The 25,527-nt window shown below is 51.7% G+C and overlaps 1 protein-coding gene across 3 annotated transcripts in view; it reads right to left on the reverse strand.

Annotated features, from left to right (window-relative positions):
- Nucleotides 1-275: 275 nt before the first annotated feature.
- CDK18 (cyclin dependent kinase 18) overlaps nt 276-25,527 on the reverse strand; it is a 42,918-nt gene continuing 17,666 nt past the window's right edge. For 2 of the 3 annotated variants that reach the window (XM_038749106.1, XM_038749103.1), the window contains exons 2-17: nt 21,397-21,440; nt 20,815-20,993; nt 18,770-18,918; nt 17,458-17,583; nt 13,289-13,345; nt 10,280-10,394; nt 10,028-10,122; nt 8,953-9,015; nt 8,402-8,525; nt 7,588-7,708; nt 7,372-7,469; nt 4,132-4,237; nt 3,757-3,799; nt 3,247-3,337; nt 2,862-2,939; nt 276-2,326 (exon numbers count right to left, since the gene is read on the reverse strand). In XM_038749106.1, the coding sequence (XP_038605034.1) occupies nt 2,292-2,326; nt 2,862-2,939; nt 3,247-3,337; nt 3,757-3,799; nt 4,132-4,237; nt 7,372-7,469; nt 7,588-7,708; nt 8,402-8,525; nt 8,953-9,015; nt 10,028-10,122; nt 10,280-10,394; nt 13,289-13,345; nt 17,458-17,583; nt 18,770-18,918; nt 20,815-20,938 (1,425 nt within the window). In that variant the 5' untranslated portion in view covers nt 20,939-20,993; nt 21,397-21,440 and the 3' untranslated portion in view covers nt 276-2,291. Of the gene's footprint in view, nt 2,327-2,861; nt 2,940-3,246; nt 3,338-3,756; nt 3,800-4,131; nt 4,238-7,371; nt 7,470-7,587; nt 7,709-8,401; nt 8,526-8,952; nt 9,016-10,027; nt 10,123-10,279; nt 10,395-13,288; nt 13,346-17,457; nt 17,584-18,769; nt 18,919-20,814; nt 21,017-21,396; nt 21,441-25,527 lie in introns of all 3 variants that reach the window. The other variant, XM_038749104.1, reaches the window with a different exon arrangement.

Here is a 25,527-nt window from a genome sequence, read left to right on the forward strand (position 1 = left end):
TCTGCTGTGGGACCTTGGGAAAGTCATTTCACTTCTTGGTGCCTCAATTTCTTCCTCTGAAAAAGGGGGATTAAATACCTTTCCTCCCTCCCATTTGGACTGGAACAGGTTTCTCCAACACCTCACCACATTCTGTCCTACATAGGTGCCTGAAGACTCCCCTCAGGTCAACAGGAACTGTGTCCGACCTGATGATCCTGTATCTACCCCAGTGCTTAGTACAGAGTTTGGGACATAGTAACCTCTTAATACCGATTTTCCCAGGAGTCACCACGTCCAGACTCAATCGTTTATTTCTCGCTTGTGCTCATGATACATCAGAGAACAACAGAAGGCCGTGAGGTCGCCAGGACAGCAGGCTCACACAGAAACAAAACTCCGCCAGAAAAATCCAACCAGTCCAAGCCCCTGCCCCAGGTCTCTGCCTCCTAATCCCAGAGAAGGTCTGGGAAAGAAACCATGTCTCCTCATCGTTTAGAATCACCCATCTTAAATGATCTCTTTGGTTCGAGGCAGCGTTCGTTTCTTTTTGTTTTGTTACAGTAAAGTTAAATATATTATCTGTCTTTGCGCTGAAATCACACACAGGACGTTCACAGTACAGTGAGGGCTGGAGTGCTGGACCCCAGCATGGGCAGAAGCTAGAGGACTGGGGTGGGGGGTGGCTCAGAGGGGGATGGTCCCTCAGGAGGGGGGGAAGGAAGAAGGGTGTTGGAGACCAGGATTAATGCCCCAAACGGTAACCAGAACCAGCAGGCAGGATGGAGAGCAGCAGAAGTTGGGGGAAAGCTAACCGTCCTGCTGGTGTCGGAGGCACAGCACGGGAAGGGGCAGGGCAGGATGGGGAGAATCCGCTCTGGCCCAGGGCTCCTTTCCAGCCCTTCTGTACAAACTCCGTTCTCTGTTGCACTGCGACTCCAAGCCCCGAAACCAGCTCTGGTCCCCTTCCTCCTTCAGTCACCTCCAGCATCACTCCATCTTCCTTGTCATCTCAGGAATCCTGAACTCCCAAGGGCTGAGCTCCAGCAGGGAGGCTAAGGCCAGCTTGAAGTGGAGGTGGGGGGCACAGACCGTGGGCCAAGAGGAGAGATGTATTCTGGGCCAGAGCAGGTGGCCCAGGCCCGGCCCCTGGTCCCTCTAGCCTCTGTGAGGTCTCGGAGCCAATATTGACCTAGAATATCCTGGCTCCAGCCTCCTTGAGGACAGGATCCAGGGGTCTGGTCACACCCTGGTTTGAAAGAGGCTCATCAGAACTTGGGGAAAGATGAAAGAGAGAAACTGACGATAGGGACGTCGACCTAATGAGCGTCGTAGTCATCATGGTGGGGAAGAAGCCCCTTGGGGTGGGCTGGGGTCTACTGTCATCTGTTTTATGAGCTCCTGACACTCAAGGGGTGGGGGTGGGGGGGAGAGATTAAACCCTCAGTTCCCAGCTTAAGGCAAATTCTATCCAAACCCAGGGGTCAGGAGTGAGGTGGATGGATAGTTTGGGGAAGTCAGTGGACAGACCCACCAGGGGTTTGGGCCAGATCTTGGGCTGTTCTCTCTGAACGGGACATGACTGCCAGCCCTAGGCTTAGTGACCCCAGTGACCAGGGAGGAGGACAGCACTGCCCCAAGGCAGACGATTCGAGGGGGTCCAGGGCAGGAATTGAAGCCTCCCTCGCCATTCTAACACACCCAGCGGGTGCCAGCCACAGAAGTGCAGGGAAGGGGTGGGGACCTTTGGCAAAAACACTGGCACTGGGGAGAATGGCCCCGTTCCCAAGCAGAGGAGAAAAAGGGGAATTAAGTCTCATTTGGAAATGGGGGGCAGTAGGGTCTTCCTCCACTGAGAGGACAGGCTGTCATTTGGGATCCTCCTGGGCATGAGCGGCGGCTCCAGAGTGACTGTGCCGTGCCAAGGAGTCAACCTAGTTGTACCCTCTTCCCTCTACCCCACACCCACACTATGGTCCCCATGGTCCCTGCCAGTCTCCCCTTGGCCTGGCCTCCTGGCCTGGTCCTCACCCGGCCCTGGTCCCCACCCACAAGTTGTCAAAGGGCAAAGCAACTCCATCCCCAGCCCTGAGGACTGTGGGAGGAGAGGGCCCAGGGGAAGCCTGGAAGTAGGTGGAGGAGGAGGAAGAGCAGCAGTAGCAGCAGCAGCAGTCGGCCGGGGCGGGAAACCACCTCTCCTGCCCAGTGAGGGCTCAGGCTCTGGACCCCGCCGATGGCTCCCAGGGGTCCCTCCCACCTGTGCTCACTGCGTCGCTCTCTGAGGTGCCGGCTGAGACAACGGAGCACAGGGCTCAGAAGATGCTCTGTCGCCGGTTCTTTCCTCGGCCTGGGGGAGGCAGGGAGACATCAGGGTGGCAGTGGGGGTGGGGGTAGGTTATTGGGAGGAGAGGTGAGGGGGAAGGGATCCAGTAGGGTTGAGCTGCACGCCCTAGGTTGGGTGAGGGAGGAGATAGACTCCTCCAGATCCCTGCCCCCTCCCTCACCCGGCTTCTCTGGCTAAGGAAGCTCCGTTTGACCCAGAGGGGCCTCTAGAGAGGGGAGCTCCCTTCCCAATAGGAGGATTCTGCCCCCGTCCCCCACCCACCACCAGGTAAACCATTTTCCCCCAGGGCCGGGAGAGGCCTCCTCCTTGGGCTGGACAGTGTGTGACTTAGCTGAGGTTCTGAGGGAGGGCAGAATTCCAACTATCGGGAACTCCAGGGAGGAACAGAAAGATGAAAAGAAAGGAGGGAGAAAAAAAGAAAGGAGGGAGAAGAAAAAAACTGAAGAGAAACAAGGGGAGGAGAAGAAAAAAGGGGAAGGGAATAAAAGGGGAAGACTAAAGGAGAGAGGAGAGGGGAGGAAGGAAGGATGAGTCTTACCTGGATGTTGAAAGGCAGAACCTCTGTAACCTGGGTCCTTCTGGAGCTGGATTTCCTTCAGGGAAAAGATAGAGGTGGCTGGGGAAGGGAGGGAGGAAAAGGGTAGTGAGGGCCAGCACCGGGGGCACAAGGCTCACTCCTGGGGCTGAGGGTGAGCCTGCTGCTTTCAGTCCCCGCGAAGAGGCAATGCTGGACACGGGCCGTCATACAGCTGGGAGAAGTGGGGCCTCTGAGACAGGGCTGGGCCACTTGGGTGTCAGCTCCTCTTCCTACCTGCTCTGGCCCTCCCACACCAACCACGTCTGCCCCTGGGCCTTCCTTCCCCACAGCTCTCTCGTGTCCTCATTTAGCCCCAACCCCTTCCACAGCCCCCAGCCCCACTCACTGTCTGCCAGCTGATGCACTCGCTCCCCCAAAGCCTTGAAGTAGGGGTGTCTCATTGCGGCCTCGGACGACACCCGGCTCTTTGCCTCGTACTGAAAGACACGGAAGGACGATCGGGGGATGGGACTCCCAGGGGGACAGAAGCCCCCCGCCCGCCTCCAGATTTGCAGGCAGGGCAGACATGTTAAGCGGCTGTGAGAGAACAGAAATGGGGAAGAGAGATACACTCCTGGGGCCAGGGAGTTGGAAATTCAGCTTCGGACCCGCCATCGGCCCCAGACTGCTCCATGGTCAGCAGTGGGGCAGAGAATGGTGGGGATGGGGAGATGGAAGAGCAGGGCAGGAACCCTCGGAAGCAAGGGAGGAGGGTAAGGAAGTGGACCCCAGGAAGATATGGGGGGCAGAGAGAAAGGGTTGGAGGTGTGGTCCAAAGTGGGGGCTCCTGCCCCTGATTTTCTAGCCCCTCACTTTTAGCGGGGAACTAAAAGGGGGAAGTTTCGGGGGAACTCACCAGGAGGAGGCTGTTGAGCAGGTCAATTCCATCTGTGTCCAGCCTGGAACAGACCCAGTGTTGGCATCCACTGGCACCCAGAGGCAGCAGAGCCTGGAGCCCCCCATGCCAACCCTCAGGGATAGGGGCTGGAGCCCCGAAGCCCAAACTGTGTCTGCCCTCAGTGTGCCAGCCTTCAGTCTGCCTGGGCTAGAGATGGGACAGTCAGGCCCAGCCAGATCCAAGAGGATGGAAAAAGAACGGGACCCTAGGTGCTCCAGATGGCTTCTTGGGGCATGGGGGAGGGAAGAGGAGGGAGCGTGGGATGCCAGTTGGGGAAGGAAGTGGGAGTAGGATGTGAAAGACCAGGGTAGGGAGCAAGGTTGGCAGGGGTACCTGGGTGCGTGGTTGATGAGCGGCTGGGGCCGGTAAAGGGGGAAACTGTAGGCCCGGAACTCTGCATTGGCCATCACCCCTGGCCAACTCTCTTCTGTGGGTGTTCCTGGGGAAAAAATCAACCAACGGATCGATGATATTTATTGAGCGATTACTGTATGCACAGCACTGTACTAAGCGCCTGGGAGAGAACGATATAATAGAGTCATACAGTCTAGCAGGGGAGACAGGCATTAATATAAATAAATAAATTATGGATAAATTAAAATAAAGCAGAGGGAAGACTCCTGATTAGAAGTCTTGAAAGGCGTGCTGGGGAATGCACAGGGAAAGGAGACAAAGACCACAGGATCCCCTTGGGCAGCTGGAGAGAGGATGGTGGCTTGGTGATACCCTTCCTTCCTCTCCCCCTCGTCCCCCTCTCCATCCCCCCCCATCTTACCTCCTTCCCTTCCCCACAGCACCTGTATATATGTATATATGTTTGTACATATTTATTACTCTATTTATTTATTTTACTTGTACATATCTATTCCATTTTATTTTGTAGTATGTTTGGTTTTGTCTCCCCCTTTTAGACTGTGAGCCCACTGTTGGGTAGGGACTGTATATGTTGCCAATTTGTACTTCCCAAGCGCTTAGTACAGTGCTCTGCACACAGTAAGCACTCAATAAATACGATTGATGATGATGATGATACAGGAGAGGAAGTCTGGATCTTGGAGTCTCTTCCCACCCAGTCCCACTTCCTTGGCGGCCCCTGGAAGAACAGTTTGGGGGTCTGAGTGGACAACTAAAGAAACTCCTCAAGAAGCTCCAGTGGTTTCCCATCCACCTCCGCTTTAAACAAAAACTCCTCACCACTGGTTTTAAAGCACTCAATCACCTTGCTCCCTCCTACCTCACCTCACTACTCTCCTACTACAACCCAGCCCGCACACTTCATTCCTTTAATACTAACCACCTCTCTGTACCTCCATATCATCTATCTCACCTCCAACCTCTTGCCCACATCCTGCCTCTGGCCTGGAACCCCCTCCCTCCTCCTATGAGACAGATTCATTCATTCATTCATATCTATTGAGCACTTACTGTGTGCAGAGCACTGTACTAAGCGCTTGGGAAGTACAAGTCGGCAACATATAGAGACGGTCCCTACCCAACAATGGACAGATAATAATAATAATAATAACGATGGCATTTGTTAAGCGCTTACTATCAATCAATCGTATTTATTGAGCACTTACTATGTGCAGAGCACTGTACTAAGCACTTGGGAAGTACAAATTGGCAACACATAGAGACAGTCCCTACCCAACAGTGGGCTCACAGTCTAAAAGGGGGAGACAGAGAACAGAACCAAACATACCAACAAAATAAAATAAATAGGATAGAAATGTACAAGTAAAATAAATAAATAAATAAATAAATAAATAGAGTAATAAGTATGTACAACCATATATACATATATACAGGTGCTGTGGGGAAGGGAAGGAGGTAAGACGGGGGGATGGAGAGGGGGACGAGGGGGAGAGGAAAGAAGGGGCTCAGTCTGGGAAGGCCTCCTGGAGGAGGTGAGCTCTCAGCAGGGCATTGAAGGGAGGAAGAGAGCTAGCTTGGCGGATGGGCAGAGGGAGGGCATTCCAGGCCCGGGGGATGACGTGGGCCGGGGGTCGATGGCGGGACAGGCGAGAGCGAGGTACGGTGAGGAGATCAGCGGTGGAGGAGCGGAGGGTGCGGGCTGGGCAGTAGAAGGAGAGAAGGGAGGTGAGGTAGGAGGGGGCGAGGTGATGGAGAGCCTTGAAGCCCAGGGTGAGGAGTTTCTGCCTGATGCGCAGATTGATCGGTAGCCATTGGAGGTTTTTGAGGAGGGGAGTAATATGCCCAGAGCGTTTCTGGACAAAGATAATCCGGGCAGCAGCATGAAGTATGGATTGAAGTGGAGAGAGACACGAGGATGGGAGATCAGAGAGAAGGCTGGTGCAGTAGTCCAGACGGGATAGGATGAGAGCTTGAATGAGCAGGGTAGCGGTTTGGATGGAGAGGAAAGGGCGGATCTTGGCAATGTTGCGGAGCTGAGACCGGCAGGTTTTGGTGACGGCTTGGATGTGAGGGGTGAATGAGAGAGCGGAGTCGAGGATGACACCAAGGTTGCGGGCTTGTGAGACGGGAAGGATGGTAGTGCCGTCAACAGAGATGGGAAAGTCAGGGAGAGGACAAGGTTTGGGAAGGAAGACAAGGAGCTCGGCTATGTGCCGAGCACTATTGCTGTCCCGCACTTCATTCATTCAATCGTATTTATTGAGCGCTTACTGTGTGCAGAGCACTGTACTAAGCACTTGGGAAGTACAAGTTGGCAACATACAGAGGCGGTCCCTACCCAACAACGGGCTCACAGTCTACAAAGGCACTTCAAAGCCTTAATGCAGGTACATCTCCTCTAAGAAGCCTTCCCTGACTAAGCCCTCCTCTCCTTTCTCCCACTCCCTTCGGCATCACCCTGACTTGCTCCCTTCATTCATCCTCCCTCCCACAGCACAAATGTATATATATCTGTAATTTCTTTATTTATTCATTTACTTATGTATATTCATATCTGTCTCCCCCTCTAGACTGTGAGCTCACTGTGGGCAGGAAATGGGTCTGCTCATTGTTGCAGTGTACTCTCCCAAGCGTTTAGTACAGTGGCTTTACACATAGCAGCGTGGCTCAGTGGAGAAGAGCACGGGCTTTGGAGTCAGAGGTCATGGGTTCAAACCCCGGCTCTGCCAATTGTCAGCTGGGTGACTTTGGGCAAGTCACTTAACTTCTCTGGGCCTCAGTTACCTCATCTGTAAAATGGGGATTGAGACTGTGAGCCCCACGTGGGATCTGATCACCTTGTAACCTCCCCAGCGCTTAGAACAGTGCTTTGCACATAGTAAGCGCTTAATAAATGCCATCATTATTATTATTATTATTATTATTAATAAATACAAGTGAATGAATGAGTGAATTAATTCAATCGTATTTATTGAGCGCTTACTGTGTGCAGAGCACTGTACTAAGCGCTAGGGAAGCACAAATCGGCAACAACAAGTTGGCCAAGAGTGAGTCAAGCGCTTAGTACAGTGCTCAAGCGCTTAGTACAGTGCTCCGCACACAGTAAGCGCTCAATAAATACGATTGAATGAATGATAAACCATGAGGGGTCAGTGCCCTCTGGTGGCACGGGAGACGCAAGGAGTGAGCAAGACTCACCCAGCAGCCGGAAGATGAGATGCAATTCTTCTTTGACCGTCGACCCTGGGAAGATGGGCCGACCAGTGGCCATCTCATAGTGGATACAGCCCACGCCCCTGCGAGCAGACTTGGGATCAGCAAGACCGGGCGGCATCTGGGCTACTCCATAACTCCCCTGGGTTAACTGACCGGTCGAGTCCACCCTCCCTCCTAGCCCCTCTGCCCCGGACTCACCACATGTCGATGGGCGTGGAGTACTCGGTGGCCCCGAGGAGGATGTCGGGGGGGCGGTACCAGAGGGTCACCACCTCGTTGGAGTAGGTCTTCGTGGGCACAGACTTGGCTCTGGCCAGCCCTGGGGAGGGAGGAGAGGGAGGGTGGAGGTGGGGACAAGTTGGGGGGGCAAGAAGGGAAGGTTAAGAAGGTGGGGACCCCCAGAAAAACGTAAGAACCGTCATCACATTATAAGTCCACTGAGGGACGGGGAGCATGTCTAATTCCCACCTGGGTATTCTCTCCCAGAATTTAGTACAGTGATCTGTCCACAGCAAGCACTTAATAAATACTATGACTCCCTTTATTCATTCCCCCTTCCCAGCCCCACAGCACTTAGGTACATATACATATTTTTACTTATTTATATTAATGCCTGTCTCCCCCTCTAGACTATAAGCTCATTGTGGGCAGGAAATGTGTCCATTATATTGTTATATTGTACCCTCCCAAGCACTTAGTACAGTGCTCTGCACACGGTAAGCGCTCATTAAATACGACTGACTGACTGACAGGCGGGTGGTCCTGCCAGCCCAGGATCCCACCTCTAACGATGACAACAGGATGCTTGGAGAAACTATGATATTTGCTCTCCTTGACATTCGTTCTCACATCTAGGGGTGGGGACAGCTAACTAAATCCCTGACTTTCCCCTTTGCCACCCATAATAGAGCTCTCGCCCACAAATCAACCAAAGAGCTTCAACTTCTGGTGGCGCGCAGCCACCCGCACCCTCAATGCCCGCACTTCCCTGGCACCCCATCCCCTGGTTTACCAAAGTCCGCCAGCTTCAGCTCTCCCTTCTCGTTGATGAGCAAATTCTGGGGCTTCAGGTCCCGGTGTAGGATCTTGCGGCGGTGGCAATAGGAGAGGCCCCGGAGAAGCTGGAACATGAAGATCTGCAGCGGGAAAGAGGGAGGAGGGTGGTCATTTAGAGTCCAGAGAGAGTCTGGCTCTCCTCTTGCTGGGCCCTGGGCCCCAGAGTTGCAGCACGACAGAGAGGTGGTGCCTTCAGACAAAAGAGCCTGGCACTTGGTGCATGCCCACACTGCATCCATCTTAACACCCATTCGGGACAGTGCCAACGGAAAAAGCCCGCCAGAACATAAGCTCTCTGCAGGCTGTTATATTCTACTCTCCCAAGCACTTAGTACACAGAGTAGGAGTTAATAAATACGATTAACTGAAAGAGATGCACCCATGTGGCTATGGTAGGGCTAAGTGGAGCTTTATCTCCGCAATCCCTCCCCAACTTTTACACATAAACACATGCGTGCACGCAGCCCTGGTACTGCGTGGATTGTCTGTGCTGGTTGGGCCCCTCACCTTGACATTATGCATGCTCATCAGATTCCCACAGCTGTCCAGGTACTGCTTCAGATCGCTGTCCTGGAACAAGGTAGACAGCTCAGCTCGGACCCAGGGCTGCCACCCGGAGCTGGGGGCTGGAGGCAAATAACAGAGACCCCTGGGGTGGGCCAGGGTTGGCGGGGCGGGGGTGCAGGGGAAGGGCGGACCAGGTCTGGAAGGAGGAATCGATCGGCTCTGCCTCACCCTCTTTCTTCTTAAAGAATTTGTTCAGTGCTTCCAATGTGCCAGCGTGGCTCAGTGGAAAGAGCCCGGGCTTTGGAGTCAGAGGTCATGGGTTCAAATCCCGGCCCCACCAGTTGTCAGCTGTGTGACTTTGGGCAAGTCACTTCGCTTCTCTGGGCCTCAGCTATCTCAACTGTAAAATGGGGATTAAGACTGTGAGCCTCCTGTGGGACAACCTGACCACCTTGTAACCTCCCCAGCACTTAGAACGGTTCTTTGAACATAGTAAGTGCTTAATAAATGCCATCATTATTATTATTATTATTATGTGCTGCAGACTGCACTAAACGTTGGAGTAAATAATACAGAATAATCAAATCTCTCACGGTCCCTATCCTATGTGAGGGTCTGAGTCTAAACAGGTAGGCGCACAAGTATTAAATCCCCATTTTACAGGCGAGGAATCTGAGGCCCAGGGAAGTGGTTTGTCCAAATGATTTATAGTAATAATAATAATGATAATGGCATTTATTATGCGCTTACTATGTGCAAAGCACTGTTCTAAGCCAGGTGTTTTGTCCAAGTGTCCAAGTGAAGTTAAATGATTTGTCCAAGGTCACATAGCAGGCCAGTGTTAGGGCCGGGGTTAGAACTCAGGTCTTCAGACTCCCACAGCCGTGTTCTTTCCACCAGGCCACACTGCTCCTCTCCCACCCTGGCCAGCTGCTCCTCACGTCTCGGTATGGAGAGCAGAGGATCTCCGGGCTTCTCTCTACTTGATGCGAGGGGCGGTCTGGCTTGAAGGGAGGGGACGGGGGTGGGCTGACTGGCTCCTGGGCCCTTTCCCCCCAGCCCCGCTCCCCCTCACCAGATATTCAAAGACGAGGGTGAGGGATCGCTCCGTGTGGATCAGATCGTGGAGGGTGACGATGTTCGCGTGCTTCAAGTTCTTCAGCAGGGACACTGAGGAAGGGGCCGCCGGGTCAGTTGCGGGGGGCTGTCAAAAGCCTCCTCCGACCCATCCCATCCCAACGCCCCACTCCATCCTTGGCCTCCCCATGACCGCCCCGGCGGGCCCCACAGGTGAGGATGGGGGAGGATGGGACGGGGAGACGTGTACCCTCGCGGATGGCGGTGCAGGGTGCCCCCTCTTCATGCTCCAACCGGATCTCCTTCAGAGCCACCAGGTTCTCGGTCAGCTTGCTGCGCCCTTTGAAGACAGTGGCATAGGTGCCCTGGAACGAGAGCCCCAGTCCCAACCGCCCCCACCAGGCAAGGTTCAAGTCTGTTCTTCCCACTTGACAGCTTCTGTCTGGCTCCCACCAGTTCCCGGACTCCATGTCCACCCACCCCCCCAACATTCCTGGGTTGTGGGAATGAAACCAGCAGGGTGGGATGGGGCCTGAAGGGGTGAGGTGCGATGCCCTGGGGTCTTTTTTGAGAATAGGGACCTTAGGGAGAGGGAGGTAGGAAGGTAGAGAAACCCTGCCCCCATAAAAAGCCTACCCCGGGAGAGGCGGGATGAACTGGCTACATCAATGTCCCCTCCACACTACCCAACTGGCACTGCTCAACTAGGCCCATCGCTTCCCTCTAATTCCAATTAATTAATTCATTAATCATGAAATTGTACTTACTGAGTGCTTATTAGGTGCAGAGTACTATACTAAGCACTTGGGAGAGTGCATTGCAATAGAGTTGGTAGACACTATCCCTACTCTCAAAGAGGGCATGAAAAGCAGCATGGTTTAATGGATGGAGCCCGGGCCTGGGAATCAGAAGGTCATGGGTTCTAATTCTGGTTCTGCCACTTGTCTGTTGTCTGACTTTGGACAAGTCACTCCACTTCTCTGGGCCTCGGTTACCTCACCCGTAAAATGGGGATTGAGACTGTGAGCCCCACATGGGACAGGGACTGTGTCCAACCCGATTTACTTGTATCCACTCCAGTGCTTAGTACAACGCCTGACACATAGTAAGCGCTTAACAAATACCACATTCATCATCATCGAGGAGCTTACAGTCTAGTTGGGGAGATAGATATTAAAATACATTATGGATAGGGGAAGTAGCAGAATATAAGGATATGTCCATAAATGCAGTGTGGTGAGTATTAAAGTGCTTAGAGAGTAAAAGACTCAAGTGCATAGGGGATGCAGTAAGAAAGGAATGTATGGTGCTGTAAGATCACAGTAGGCAGGGAACATGTCTATCAACTCTTTATTATTATTATGACATTTGTTAAGTGCTTACTATGTGCCAAACACTGTTCTAAGCACTGGAGTAGATGCAAGGTCCTCAGGTTGGCCCACGTGGGGCTCAGAATCTCAATCCCCATTTTCCCGATGAGGTAACTGAGGCACAGAGAAGTGAAGTAACTTTTCCAAGGTAACAAAGCAGACAAATGGCAGAGGTGGGATTAGAACCCACTACCCTTCTTGCCAAATTCAATGGCTTCTACTCTATCCTAATCCTCCTTGACCTCTCAGCTGCCTTCAACACTGTGGACTACCCCCTTCTCCTCAACACGCTATCCAACCTTGGCTTCACAGACTCCATCCTCTCCTGGTTCTCCTCATCTCTCCGGTCGTTCATTCTCAGTCTCTTTTGCAGGCTCCTCCTCCCCCTCCCATCCCCTTACTGTAGGGGCTCCTCAAGGTTCAGTGCTTGGACCCCTTCTGTTCTCGATCTACACTCACTCCCTTGGTGACCTCATTCGCTCCCACGGCTTCAACTATCATCTCTACGCTGATGACACCCAAATCTACATCTCTGCCCCTGCTCTCTCTCCCTCCCTCCAGGCTCATATCTCCTCCTGCCTTCAGGACATCTCCATCTGGATGTCTGCCCGCCATCTAAAACTCAACACGTCCAAGACGGAGCTCCTTATCTTCCCTCCCAAACCCTGTCCTCTCCCTGACATTCCCATCACTATGGACGGCACTACCATCTTTCCCATCTCACAAGCCTGCAACCTTGGTGTCATCCTCGACTCCGCTCTCTCATTCACCCCACACATCCAATCCGTCACCAAAACCTGCCGGTCTCACCTCCACAACACCGCCAAGAACCACCCTTTCCTCTCCATCCAAACCACTGCCTTGCTGGTTCAATCTCTCATCCTATCCCGACTGGATTACTGCATCAGCCTCCTTTCTGATCTCCCATCCTCCTGTCTCTCCTCACTTCAGTCTATACTTCACTCTGCTGCCCGGATTATCTTTGTACAGAAATGCTCTGGGCATGTCACTCCCCTCCTCAAAAATCTCCAGTGATAGCCTATCAATTTTCACATCAAGCAAAAACTCCTCACTCTCGGCTTCAAAGCTATCACCTCACTGCCTCCTACCTCGCCTCCCTTCTCTCCTTCTCCAGCCCAGCCCGCATCCTCCGCTCCTCGGCCGCTAACCTCCTCACTGTGCCTCGTTCTCATCTGTCCTGGTGTCGATCCCTGGCCCACGTCCTACCTCTGGCCTGGAATGCCCTCCCCCCACACATCTGCCAAACTAGCTCTCTTCCTCCCTTCAAAGCCCTTCTGAGAGCTCACCTCCTCCAGGAGGCCTTCCCAGACTGAGCCCCACCTTTCCCTCTCCTCCTTCTCCCCATCACCCTACCTTCTTCTGCTCCCCACAGCACTGGTGTATATTTGAACATATTTATTACTCTATTTATTTAATTAATGATTCTTATATAGCTATAATTCTATTTATTCTGATGGTATTGACACCTGTCTACTTGCTTTGTTTTGTTGTCTGTTGTCTGTCTCCCCCTTCTAGACTGTGAGCCCATTGTTGGGTAGAGACCGTCTCTATACATTGCTGATTTGTACTTCCCAAGTGCTTAGTACAGTGCTCTGCACAAAGTGCTCAATAAATATGACTGAATGAATGAATGAATGACCTCTGACTCCCAAGCTCTGTTCCTGCCACAAGGCCATGTTGCTTCCATACAACTCTGTTGTATTGTACTTTCCCAAGCGCTTTCACACAATAAGTTCACAAATACAATTATTTGATTGAGTGGGAAGATGACCACTTGGCCAGGAAGGGCTTCCTGGAGGAAATGTGATTTTAGTAGGGCTTTGAAGATGGCGAGAAGTTTCTTCCTTCAGGAGATCACAGACTCTTACCTCCCCTAGTTTGTCCAGTTTCACATACGTTTCCAGTTTTCCAAAGCCAATATCTGACTGGGGAGGAGAGAAATAGAAAAGGGGTATGGAGGGAGGGAGTGGGAAAGAAAGAGAGGAAAGACTTGTTAAACAACTGGCCTGACCCAAAGCCCAGCCCTAAAAGCCCTGGGCAAGAGCTGTCTCCGAGGGGCTCGAATCGGCCTCAGCCTGGTCTATGCACAGCCTGCAGCTTGGAATAATAATAATAATAACAATAATAATAATAATAATAATAGCATTTGTTAAGTGCTTACTATGTGTCAAGGACTGTTCTAAGCTTCTAAGCGCTGGGGTGATATGAGGTAATCAGGTTGTCCCACATGGGGCTCACAGTCTTCATCCCCATTTTACAGATGAGGTCACTGAGGCCCAGAGAATAATAATAATGATAATAATAATAATAATAATGGAATTTATTAAGCGCTCACTATGTGCAAAGCACTGTTCTAAGCACTGGGGAGGTCACAAGGTGATCAGGTTGTCCCACGTGGGACTCACAGTCTTAATCCCCATTTTACAGATGAAGTCACTGAGGCCCAGAAAATAATAATAATAATAATAATAATAATAATAATAATGGCATTTATTAAGCGCTTACTATGTGCAAAGCACTGTTCTAAACGCTGGGGAGGTCACAAGGTGATCAGGTTGTCCCACCTGGGACTCACAGTCTTCATCCTCATTTTGAGAAGCAGCGTGGCTCAGCGGAAAGAGCATGGGCTTTGGAGTCACAGACCATGGGTTCAAATCCCGGCTCCGCCACTTGTCAGCTGTGTGACTTTGGGCAAGTCACTTCACTTCTCTGTGCCTCAATTACCTCATCTGTAAAATGGGGATTAAGACTGTGAGCCCCACATGGGACAACCTGATCACCTTGTAACTTCCCCAGCACTAACAGTGCTTTGCACATAGTAAGTGCTTAATAAATGCCATTATTATTATTACAGATGAGGTAACTGAACAGAGAAGGGAAGTGACTCACCCAAAGTCACCCAGCTGACAATTGGCGGAGCTGGGATTTGAACCCATGACCTCTGACTCCCAAGCCCATGCTCTTTCCACTGAGGCATGCTGCCTCTCAACCAGGAGGAGCTCCCGGGTTGCCCCACAGACAGGAGTTGCTGGGCCCCAAGGACCCAAGCTCACTGTGTTGGGCGCTTGGGAAGTGCAGGCTGGCAACATGTGGAGACAGTCCCTACCCAACAGTGGGCTCACAGTCTAGAAGATTAAGTTTGTGAGCCCCACGTGGGACAACTTGATTACCTTGTAGCTACCCCAGTGCTTAGAACAGTGCTTTGCACATAGTAAGCGCTTAGTAAATGCCATTATTATTATTATTATTATTCCTCAAAAATCTCCAGTGGCTACCAATCAACCTACGCATCAGGCAGAAACTCCTCACCCTGGGCTTCAAGGCTGTCCATCATCTCGCCCCCTCCTACCTCACCTCCCTTCTCTCCTTCTCCAGCCCAGCCCGCACCCTCTGCTCCTCTGCCGCTAACCTCCTCACTGTGCCTCGTTCTCGCCTGTCCCGCCGTCGACCCCCGGCCCACGTCCTCCCCCTGGCCTGGAATGCCCTCCCTCCGCACATCCACCAAGCTAGCTCTCTTCCTCCCTTCAAGGCCCTACTGAGAGCTCACCTCCTCCAGGAGGCCTTCCCACACTGAGCCCCCTCCTTCCTCTCCCCCTCCTCCCCCTCTCCATGCCCCCCGCCTTACCTCCTTCCCTTCCCCACAGCACCTATATATATGTATATATGTTTGTACATATTTATTACTCTATTTATTTATCTTCCTTGTACATATCTATTCTATTTATTTTATTTTGTTAAAATGTTTGCTTTTGTTCTCTGACTCCCCCTTCTAGACTGTGAGCCCACTGTTAGGTAGGGACCGTCTCTATATGTTGCCAACTTATACTTCCCAAGCGCTTAGTCCAGTGCTCTGCACACAGTAAGCGCTCAATAAATACGATTTACTGATTGATTCATTCGTTCATTCAATTCATTCCCAGGCTCTCGACAGCCGCAGCAGCTGGCCCGGGGGGAACCGCCCCCCCCCCCCCGGACCACTAGGGGGAGCCAGAGAGAAAGCAATTGGGCCGCGGGGCACCGCCGAGGGAGGGGCGCTCGGCGCCTGCGCAGTTAGCCAAAAGCCGGATGGGCGGGGCTTAAAGCAGTTAGGGGCAGGGCTTAGAGCGGGCGTGGTTTAAAGCAGGAGAGGGCGTGGCTTACAGTGGGCGTGGCTTAAAGCAGGAGGGGCGGGGCTTAAAGCAGGAGGGGCGGGGCTTTAAAAGAGCCCCGGCTTTGCAGTCAGAGGTCGTGGGTTCAAATCCCACCTCCGCCACTTGTCAGCTGTGTGACTTGGGGCAAGTCACCTCACTTCTCTGGCCCTCAGTTCCCTTCATCTGGAAAATGGGGATAAAGAATGTGAGCCCCACATGGGACAACCTGATGACTTTGTATCTACCCCAGCGCTTAGAACAGTGCTTGGCACAGAGTACACGCTTAATAAATGCTATTATCATTATTATTTGGGCAAGTCGCCTCACTTCTCTGGCCCTCAGTTCCCTTCATCTGGAAAATGGGGATGAAGAATGCGAGCCCCACATGGGACAACCTGATGACTTTGTATCTACCCCAGCGCTTAGAACAGTGCTTGGCATAGAGTAAGCACTTAATAAATGCTATTATTATTATTATTATTATCATTATTATTTGGGCAAGTCACCTCACTTCTCTGGGCCTCAGTTCCCTTCATCTGTAACATGGGGATGAAGAATGTGAGCCACTTGTCAGCTGTGTGACTTTGGGCAAGTCACTTAACTTCTCTGGGCCTCAGTTACCTCATCTGTAAAATGGGGATTAAAACTGTGAGCCTCCTGTGGGACAACCTGATCACCTTGTAACCTCCCCGGTGCTTAGAACAGTCTTTGCACATAGTAAGCGATTAATAAATGCCATCATTATTATTTTATTATTATTATTATTATTATTTGGGCAAGTCACCTCACTTCTCTGGGCCTCAGTTCCCTCATCTGGAAAATGGGGTTGAAGAATGTGAGCCCCACATGGGACTACCTGATGACTTTGTATCTACCCCAGAGCATAGAACAGTGCTTGGCACATAGTAAGCACTTAACAAATACCAATATTATTATTATTATTATTATTATTATTATTCGAGAAGCAGCATGGCTCAGTGGAAAGAGCCCGGGTTTGGGAGTCAGAGGTCACAGGTTCAAATCCCAGCTCCACCAATTGTCAGCTGTGTGACTTTGGGCAAACCACTTAGCTTCTCTGTGCCTCAGTTACCTCATCAGTAAAATGGGGATGAAGATTGTGAGCACCCCCTAGGACAACCTGATCACCTTGTATCCTCCCCAGCGCTTAGAACAGTCCTTTGCACATAGAAAGCGCTTAACAAATACCAAAATTATTACATTATTATTATTAAAGCAGGTGAGGGCAGGGCTTAAAGCAGGAGAGGGCAGGGCTTAAAGCAGGAGGGGTGGGGCTTAAAGCCGGAGGGACAGGGCTTTAAAAGAGCCCCGGCTTTGCAGTCAGAAGTCCTGGGTTCAAATCCCGGCTTCGCCACTTGTCAGCTGTGTGACTTTGGGCAAGTCACCTCACTTCTCTGGCCCCCAGTTCCCTTCATCTGGAAAATGGGGATGAAGAATGTGAGCCCCACATGGGACAACCTGATGACTTTGGATCTACCCCAGCGCTTAGAACGGTGCTTGGCACAGAGTAAAAGAGCTTAACAAATAACAACATTATTATTATTATTATCATCATTATTAAAGCAGGTGAGGGTGGGGCTTAAAGCAGGAGAGCAGGTCTTAGAGTGGGTGGGGCTGAGAACCCGTAGGGGCTGGTGTCTCTTCTCCCTTCCCCCTCCAACCCCCCTTCCCCATGCCCTGTCCCTCCTCCCTCCCACGATGCCCAGGGTCTCGCTCAGTCTTGTAGACTAGGGCATTGGGGCATTGGGGCACTGGGGCCTAGGGTCTGGGGCAGGGGTCCAGGTGGATTTTGCAGCAGTTTCCCTTTGGGATGGGAGGAGCTCCCCTGAGCCCTGGGGGCAGCAGCAGGGGTGGTGGGGGTGGTGGGACCCCCCCCAGGGGAGACTCACAAGGGATGCTCGGCGGGACATCCTGCTGAGGGGCTTCAGCAGCTCTGGATTCTCCAGCTGCAGCTTCTGCAGGAACTCCTGGGGCAGACGGATGTCCGCGGGCAGGGACAGCCGCTTGCTCAGGTCCTGGGAGGGAGGGGCAAGCTCAATCCGTGCTGATAATTAATTATTATTATTGTTGTTGTTGGACTGAAGCGCTTACTATGTGCCAAATTCTTACTATTCTAAGCACCGGGGTAGACACGGGTTAAAGAGGTTGGACACAATCAGCGGGACTCGGTGGAAAGAGCCCGGGCTGGAGAGTCGGAGGTCGTGGGTTCTAATCCCGGCTCCGCCACTTGTCAGCTGGGTGACTGTGGGCGTGTCGCTTCACTTCTCTGGGCCTCAGTGACCTCATCTGTAAAATGGGGGTTAAGACTGTGAGCCCAATGTGGGACAACCTGATCACCTTGTATCTCCCCCAGCGTTTAGAACAGTGCTTGGCACATAGTAAGCGCTTAACAAATGCCATCACTATATCCCTGGCCCACATGGGGCTCACAGTCTAAGTAGGAGGGAGTAGGTCCGTCTCTGTATGTTGCCGAACTGTACTTTCCAAGCGCTCAGTACAGTGCTCTGCACACAGTAAGCACTCAATAAATGGGATCGAATGAATTTCCCATTTTACAGAGGAGGAAACTGAGGCACGGAGAAGTTAAATGACTGCCCAAATCTACACAGCAGACATGTGGCAGAGTCGGGATTAGAACCCAGGTCCTCTGACTCCCAGCCTGTGCTCTTTCCACAGCAGCGTACTGGTATTTGTTGAGCGCTTATTGTGTGCAGAGCATTGTACGAAGTGCAGAGGAGAGTGCAATGCAATACTGTTCGCGTAGAAGGCTGGATTGTGGGGGCTCACGACCTGGCCCAGGGGACTCTGGGACTCAACAGGCCCTCACCCCTGTCCACTGCCCCATGGCGAGACTGCCCACAAGACTGACCACACAAAAGCATACATACACTTACTTGGGTGAGTTCCTTCACACATATACATGCTTCAATTACACACGCACAAATCGACGTCTCGTCTATATACATACGCAAAATAATAATAATAACAGGCACTGTTCTAAGCCATTTTTCAGATGAGATCATTGAGACACAGAGAAGTGACTTGACCAAGGTCACACAGCAGACGAGCGGCAGAGCTGGGACTAGAACCGCTGACCTTCTGACTCCCGGGCCTGTGAACTATTCACTAGGCCGCGCTGCTTCACATCCCGAGACACTGTCCCACTCCCAGATTCCCAGAGCCCCAGGGAAAATAACTCACTTCCATGGAGAAACGGCGTTGTTGGTGGTTGCGGAAGTACACAGCCTGGGGGGACCGATTCCCGTCCCCCTCAGCTGGGGAGGTGGCACTGGGCTCTGGTGGGAAGTCTCTGCCGAGGGGACCGAGCTGGAGGTGCCCTGGGCTGAGGTCTGAGAGGGAAGACAGGGTCAGTCAATCCATCGATCAATCCATGGTATTTATTGAGCACTTAATGATGCAGAGAACTGTACTGAGCCCCTGAGAGCAGTCAACAGCTATTCCCCATTCTTTCGTCTCATACCCCTCCCTGGCAGGAAGGGAGGGATGGATCAGTGCACTCATTAGGGCTCCTCCCCTTTCCCTGAGGGAACAAGAGCTCTGCCCAAGGTCCAGTGAGTTGGTGAGGCAACTGGAAACAGGAGAGGCCCAGGCAGGGCAGCAGAGGAGAAAGCTCTTCCACTCAGCAAGGAGAGAGAAAAGAGGGAAGCAAGGAAATTTGGAGATCAGGGCATAGCTAGGAGATATTGGGGGTGAGGGGTGTGGTATGTATGTGTATGTGTGTGTCCGCTTTCCTCAGGGACCTTCTCTGTAGGTGCATAATGTAGGTGTGGGTGGGCGTATGCCATGAGAGAGTATGTATGTGTTTGTGCTTTCATCAAGGATGGTCTGTATGTTTGCCCAGAATGTGTGTATACACACTTTCATGAAGGACTGTCTTTATGCGTGCACAACACAGGGATGGGTGGGGGTGTGCCCTGAGCGTGTGTGTATATGTATGTGTGCTTTCCATCCAGGATGGTTTGTAAGTGTGCCCAGAGTGTGTGTGGGGGGCGGGGGGGGGGGGGGGGGGGTGCATGTGGGTGTGAGCATATGCACACGTGTTGGAATGCTAGTCTTTCTGAATGCACAATGCAACAGGACTTGGGTAGGGACAAGGGTCCAGCACTGGCCTTTTCAGCCAATCATTAATCCACAGGTGGGTTTCACCGGCAGCTTGGAGGACATTAGTTTTACCTAGCTAGAGATTCTAGTCACCGACCACCATCCTGAGTAGGCGTTGAAGAGCTAGAGGGCAGGGCCAATCTCAACAGAACAGGACACTGTTCTGTCTGTGTGTCTGTCTGCCTGTTGTGTCTGGGTGGCCATGTTTATGGAAGTAAGCACTTGGGTCCTGGGGCCTCACTTCTTTCAGAGTTCAGATACCTTGGGCCTGATGCCTCCCTACTCTCAGTCCGACCAAGCAGCCAGTTTTATTCTCTGTCTCCCCCTTTTAGACTGTGAGCCCACTGTTGGGTAGGGACTGTCTCTATATGTTGCCAATTTGTACTTCCCAAGCGCTTAGTACAGTGCTCTGCACATAGTAAGCCCTCAATAAATGTGATTGATTGATTGATTGATTCCACCAAGCACCCAACAAACCATGCAGAGCTCTGGTTTCCCTCCAGCCCTGCCCAACTGCCCAAGAAGATGGGGGAGGAGGAGCGGGAAGGAGGTGAACCCTCCTCCTCCCCCTAACCCTCTCCAGGACTCAAGCCCTCCCAACACTGAGGTCTCCCCCAATTCATGGAAGCTGGCGGGGGCCAGGGGATGGAGGCTTGCCCTCTCTCCCCAAGACCCTTTCTGTGAATTCCATTATTGTCAGAGAGCCTGGGAGAGAGGAGGGAAGGGGAGGAGGTGAAGAAGAGAGGCCCGAGTTAGACGAGGATGAAGATAAGAGGTTCATACAGTGGCAGAGCTGGCAAGGGACCCAGGAATTCTTAGTTCCCAGGGCTCCCTCCCCATAAGCTGCCTGGGGCACAGTCAGTCCTGGCTCAGGGAAGAGAGTGGGTGGGCAGAAGCCAGGAGGAGGGGTAGGGCCGGAGTCCCAGTGGAGCAGGCCCTGGACGGGCAGGGCCAGCTTGGGGCCCATCTGCCTTTGGAACTGGTCAGGGGCTGGGGGAAGGGCGAGCGTCTTCTTGGTGTGAGATTCCCCACCCCAGCACTCCCTCTTCTCTCATGGAAACCTAAGTCCACGGTAGGGAAGAAGAGGGACATTGTTGGGGTGCCGTCTGCCCGCGTGCTCTCACCCTCATTCCGCCGGTTGTTCATCTGGTTGATCTGCTCGGTGAACTCAGTCAGGGACTCCTCGATGGTCTCCGTTCGGGGCACCGACAGGGAGAAGCGACGCTTAAAGTTTTTCATCTTGTTCATTGTTGGGGAGGGACAGGGGGTCTCCTGGGACGGATCTGGGCCCGGACACTGAAGCCTGTAGGGGGAAGGGCACGGGGGCTGGGGGGAGGGGGAGAGGAGCAGGGTGACAGAAACAGAGTGAGAGAGTCACTCAGTCAATCGTATTGAGTGCTTACTGTGTGCAGAACATGGTACTAAGCACTTGGAAGAGTACAGTACAACAATAAACACATTCCCTGCCCACAATGAGCTTACAGTCTAGGGAGAGAGAGAAAGAGGGAGAGAGAGGGAGGAAGGGAGAGTGGGAGAGCGAGTGTATGGCTGTGTGTGTGTGCATGCCTGAGTGTAGTGGAAACAGGAAAACCAGGACCGTCACCCTCCATTCTGTCCTGGATTTCCCTTCCCCATTCCCGTACCCCGGGAGAGGGTTGAGGGCATGGGGTGAAGACAGACAACTCAAGTCAGTTCAACTCTCTTACCTGGTGAGATACAGGAGGCAGGGCTGAGAAGGAGATTGAGGCAGCTGTACGGAGAGAGAAAAGGGTGTCACGTCAGGAGCCTCTCCGTGTTGCCCCCGGAATCCCTTCTGCGAGGCAGCAGATTTGAAGAGCCTACTCTTGGCCTTCTGAGGCCCGGTGCTCTCCTCAGGCTTTTCTGACTTTCAAACCCCAGAGCCCCTCGGTACTTTGTGGAAGCGGTCTCCCCTCCCACTACCCACTGCCCCGCCTCAAAAGCGCCTTTCTTTCCCAACCTTCCACCTCTCCCGCCCTACCCAACCCTCACAGCTCTACTCTGACCCCCAATCTATTACTCTATTTATTTATTTATTTTACTTGTACATATCTATTCTATTTATTTTATTTTGTTAGTATGTTTGGTTTTGTTCTCTGTCTCCCACTTTTAGACTGTGAGCCCACTGGTGGGTAGGGACTGTCTCTATGTGTTGCCAACTTGTACTTCCCAAGCGCTTAGTACAGTGCTCTGCACATTGTAAGTGCTCAATAAATACGATTGATTGATTGATTGATTGCTAGGGCCCCACCAGCTCTCCTCCTGCTCCCCCATCCCAGCTCTCCCTCAGACTCTGCCTGCTCCAGAGCCAGAAGAGTGGGGGGAAAGGTTAGAACGGAAGCAGCACCCAAACTGGGGTCTGCTTCCGAAGGTGGTGGCAGGACCTCGGGAGGCTGTGATGGCTGAAGTTTCGCTAATGGTTAAGGGCGGGCCTTTGAACATTTCCCCCTGTGCTGACCAGAACTGCAAGCACCGTTCCAGGTGCGGTCATGCCAGACACTTGTACAGTGTTAAAACCTAATCTGTTTTGCCTTGAATTCCTCTCCTGAGACTGGCCAGGATTCCCTGGGCCTCTCAGAGCTGCACTTGGGCTGATTTACAAGAACAAGCAACCACCCCTCCAAGATTTTTTCAGCATCGTGGGTTAATAACTCAGAGTGCCTGCCACCCACCAGGTGAAGTTTGGAGTTTATTTATCCATCCTCATCATCATCAATGGTATTTATTGAGCACTTACTGTGTGCAGAGCACTGTACTGAGTGCTTGGGGAAATAATAATAATAATGATGGTATTTGTTAAGCGCTTACTTTGTGTGAAGCACTGTTCTAAGTGCTGGAGTAATAATAATAGTAACAGCATTTATTAAGCACTTACTATTTGCAAAACACTGTTCTAAGCACTGGGGAGGTTACAAGGAGATCAGGTTGTCCCATGGGGGGCTCACAGTCTTAATCCCCATTTTACAGATGAGGTAACTGAGGCATAGAGAAGTAATGTGACTTGCCCAAAGTCACACAGCTGATAATTGGCAGAGACGGGATTTGAACCCATGACCTCTGACTCCAAAGCCCATGCTCTTTCCACTGAGCCACGCTGCTTCTCAGTATACAATATACAAAAGTACAATATAACAGAGTTGGCAGACATGCTCCCTGCCCATGAGTTTATAGTCTAGAGTGGGAGACAGATATCTATACAAACAAATAATTTATAATATATGCTTTGGATATGTATACCCCAGGTATATTACTTTCTAGCAGGTCATGTTAAAACTTTTCTGCCCCTCTTCTGTCCAATCATTCAGCTCCTTGAGGTTCTCCCGCAACACATTTCTACCCCAATTAAGCCTTCTCTTCCCCCGCTTCTTCTCCCTTCTGTGTTTTCTAGGCACTGTGACCTTTGGACATTTGATATCTGCCCTACCCTCAACCCCTTAGCACCTATGTACATATATTTAAATTATATATTTAGTTACCTCATCTGTAAAATGGGGATTAAGAGTGTGAGCCCCATGTGGGGCAGGGACTGTGTCCAACCTGATTGACTTGTATCTGTTCGAGCCCTTAGAACAGAGCTTAGCACACAGTAAGCACTTAACAAGTACTGTTATTATTATTATTATTATTAAATTTCAATTTTTATTGCTATATAGAGAAGCAGCGTGGCCTAGTGGAGAGCAGGGTCCTGGGAGTCAGAGAACCTGGGTTCTAAGTCCGGCTCTGCCAATTGCTTGCTATGTGACCCTGGGCAAGTCAATTCAATCTCTGTGTCTCAGTTTCCTCAACTGTAAAAGGGGGTAAAATACTTTTTCTCCCTCCTACTTAGACTGTAAGCCCCATGAGGGACTGTGTCTGACCTAATTAACATGTACCTTCCCCAGCACTTAGAACAGCTTTTGACACAGAGTAAGCATTTAAATATCATAACAAAAATTAGTCTCAGGGGTAATCACTGAATGCCAGCTAGTGCTACTACTACTAATAGTGTTTGTTACATGCTTACTATGTGTCAAACATTGAGCAAAGCACTGAATACATCAGATCAGTCTCAGTCCCTGTCCCACAGCGGTTTCACAGTCTAAGAGGGAGGGAAAACAGGTATTTCAACTCCATTTTACAGATGAGGAAACTGAGGCATAGTGAAGTAACACATCTTGCCCAAGGTCATACAGCAGACCAGTGGCAGAGCCGGGATTAGAACACAGGTCCTCTGATTCCCAAGCCTGTGCTCTTTCCACTTGGCCATGCGGTTTCTCTACATTCACTGGGAGCATTCTTCGGGGGTGAATTTACAAGAATAAACGACACAACCTGGGCTCTTGTGGACCGAAAAGATCCAGGCACCTATCCCTGGGAATTACACTATTTACATTTCTTTATACAGAAAAGTGGTCTATCCCTCTCCTCTTTCTCAGCCACGCTCCAGAGCCCCTCTCCCATCAGGAGAGGGTCACCCATTTGGCATGTTCCCCACAAAAGAGAAGGCTCCTATCATCACCTCCCTCTGTACATAAGGCCTCTTCCAGATTGATGCTCTCAGCCCTGTTATCTGCCTGCATTTTATCACTATGGTAACCGGGCCACTCCCGCATCCTCCCGGTTTAAGGGATTGTGGGTCAGTTAATATGCCCACTCTGCTTTGTGATCAGGTTCCACTGTCCTCACTCCACCCGGCTTGGTGTGGCTCTGCCCCTTTGCCGCCTCCAAACCCATATCTCCGTCTCCCTGAAGCCGAACTCTGGAAAATTACGCGAAACAGCCAAAAGATGGTGGTGGCCGGGATTCCAGACACCTACTCCCCTGGAATCTTGGTGAGAGAAGAGAGGAAAAGGGCTTCAGGGTGAGCTCAGACGTTATTCCGACCCCGCCTGGCTTGCTCCCACTTGCAGTGAGCTCTCGGTAGTCCCACCAGCAAAAGGCAGGAAGCCAAGAGGCAATGCCAATGGCCTTGTGGCCCTCTGGTCCCTCTCTCCCATGCGTGTATATGCCTATAGGCATCTTCGCTCTCAAGAAAGAGGTGGCGGCAATCACCAGCCCCTCGTGACTGGTGGGGAAAACTGAAGCTCTCACCCACCCAAGGGGGTCAGAGCCAGAGCCAGGAGAGATCCAGAGTTGGAAGTCTGTGGAAAATAACCAAGGAAAATATTGCTCCTTTGCAAGCCAAGGAGCTGGAAATCCAACCCCCTCCCTGCCCCACCAGGGTTTTAAAGGGAGCGATTCCAATGCATAAAATTCTCTGGTCCTTGCCACCTCCTGCTGCCCATGCTGTAAAAACCTGCTAAATATAAACTGGAGGGAGGAAGGGTAAAAATAGGCAAGTGGAGTAGCAGGGCTATTGTTAGGTACCCAAACCAGGGAACAAGGTTGGCGTGAATTTCCTTTATGAGTCCCCAGGTGGGGCAGGTCACTCCCCACTCTAAAGCCAAAGGCTGGGGGCGGCAGGGGAGGGACCCCATAAAGCTGTCAGTGACTGGTATTTATGGGGTTTGGGGTTCTCCATTTGCCCTTCAGTAATTCACCGAGAGCCATCGTAAATCTCCAGCCTGGTCTCCGGGAAGGGCCAGGTCAGAGGAAGGGTGGCAGAGGGGCCGGTGGAGGCTCTGAGTCTGGAGCCGGCCAGGAGCTCTGAGAAGAGGTAGCAGCTTGAGGTTCCTGTCTGATTCTTGGAAATTCAAAGGCAAACAAGGAGATCCTGCTCCTGTCTCAGTTTCGCTCTCCCCTAAGTCTGAGAGCCACTCTGTAATAATAATAATAATAATAGTATTTATTAAGCCCTTACTATGTGCCAGGCACTGTACTAAGCACTGGGGTGGATACAA

This window comes from Tachyglossus aculeatus, chromosome 7 (genome assembly GCF_015852505.1).
Source record: "Tachyglossus aculeatus isolate mTacAcu1 chromosome 7, mTacAcu1.pri, whole genome shotgun sequence".
NCBI lineage: Eukaryota > Metazoa > Chordata > Mammalia > Monotremata > Tachyglossidae > Tachyglossus > Tachyglossus aculeatus.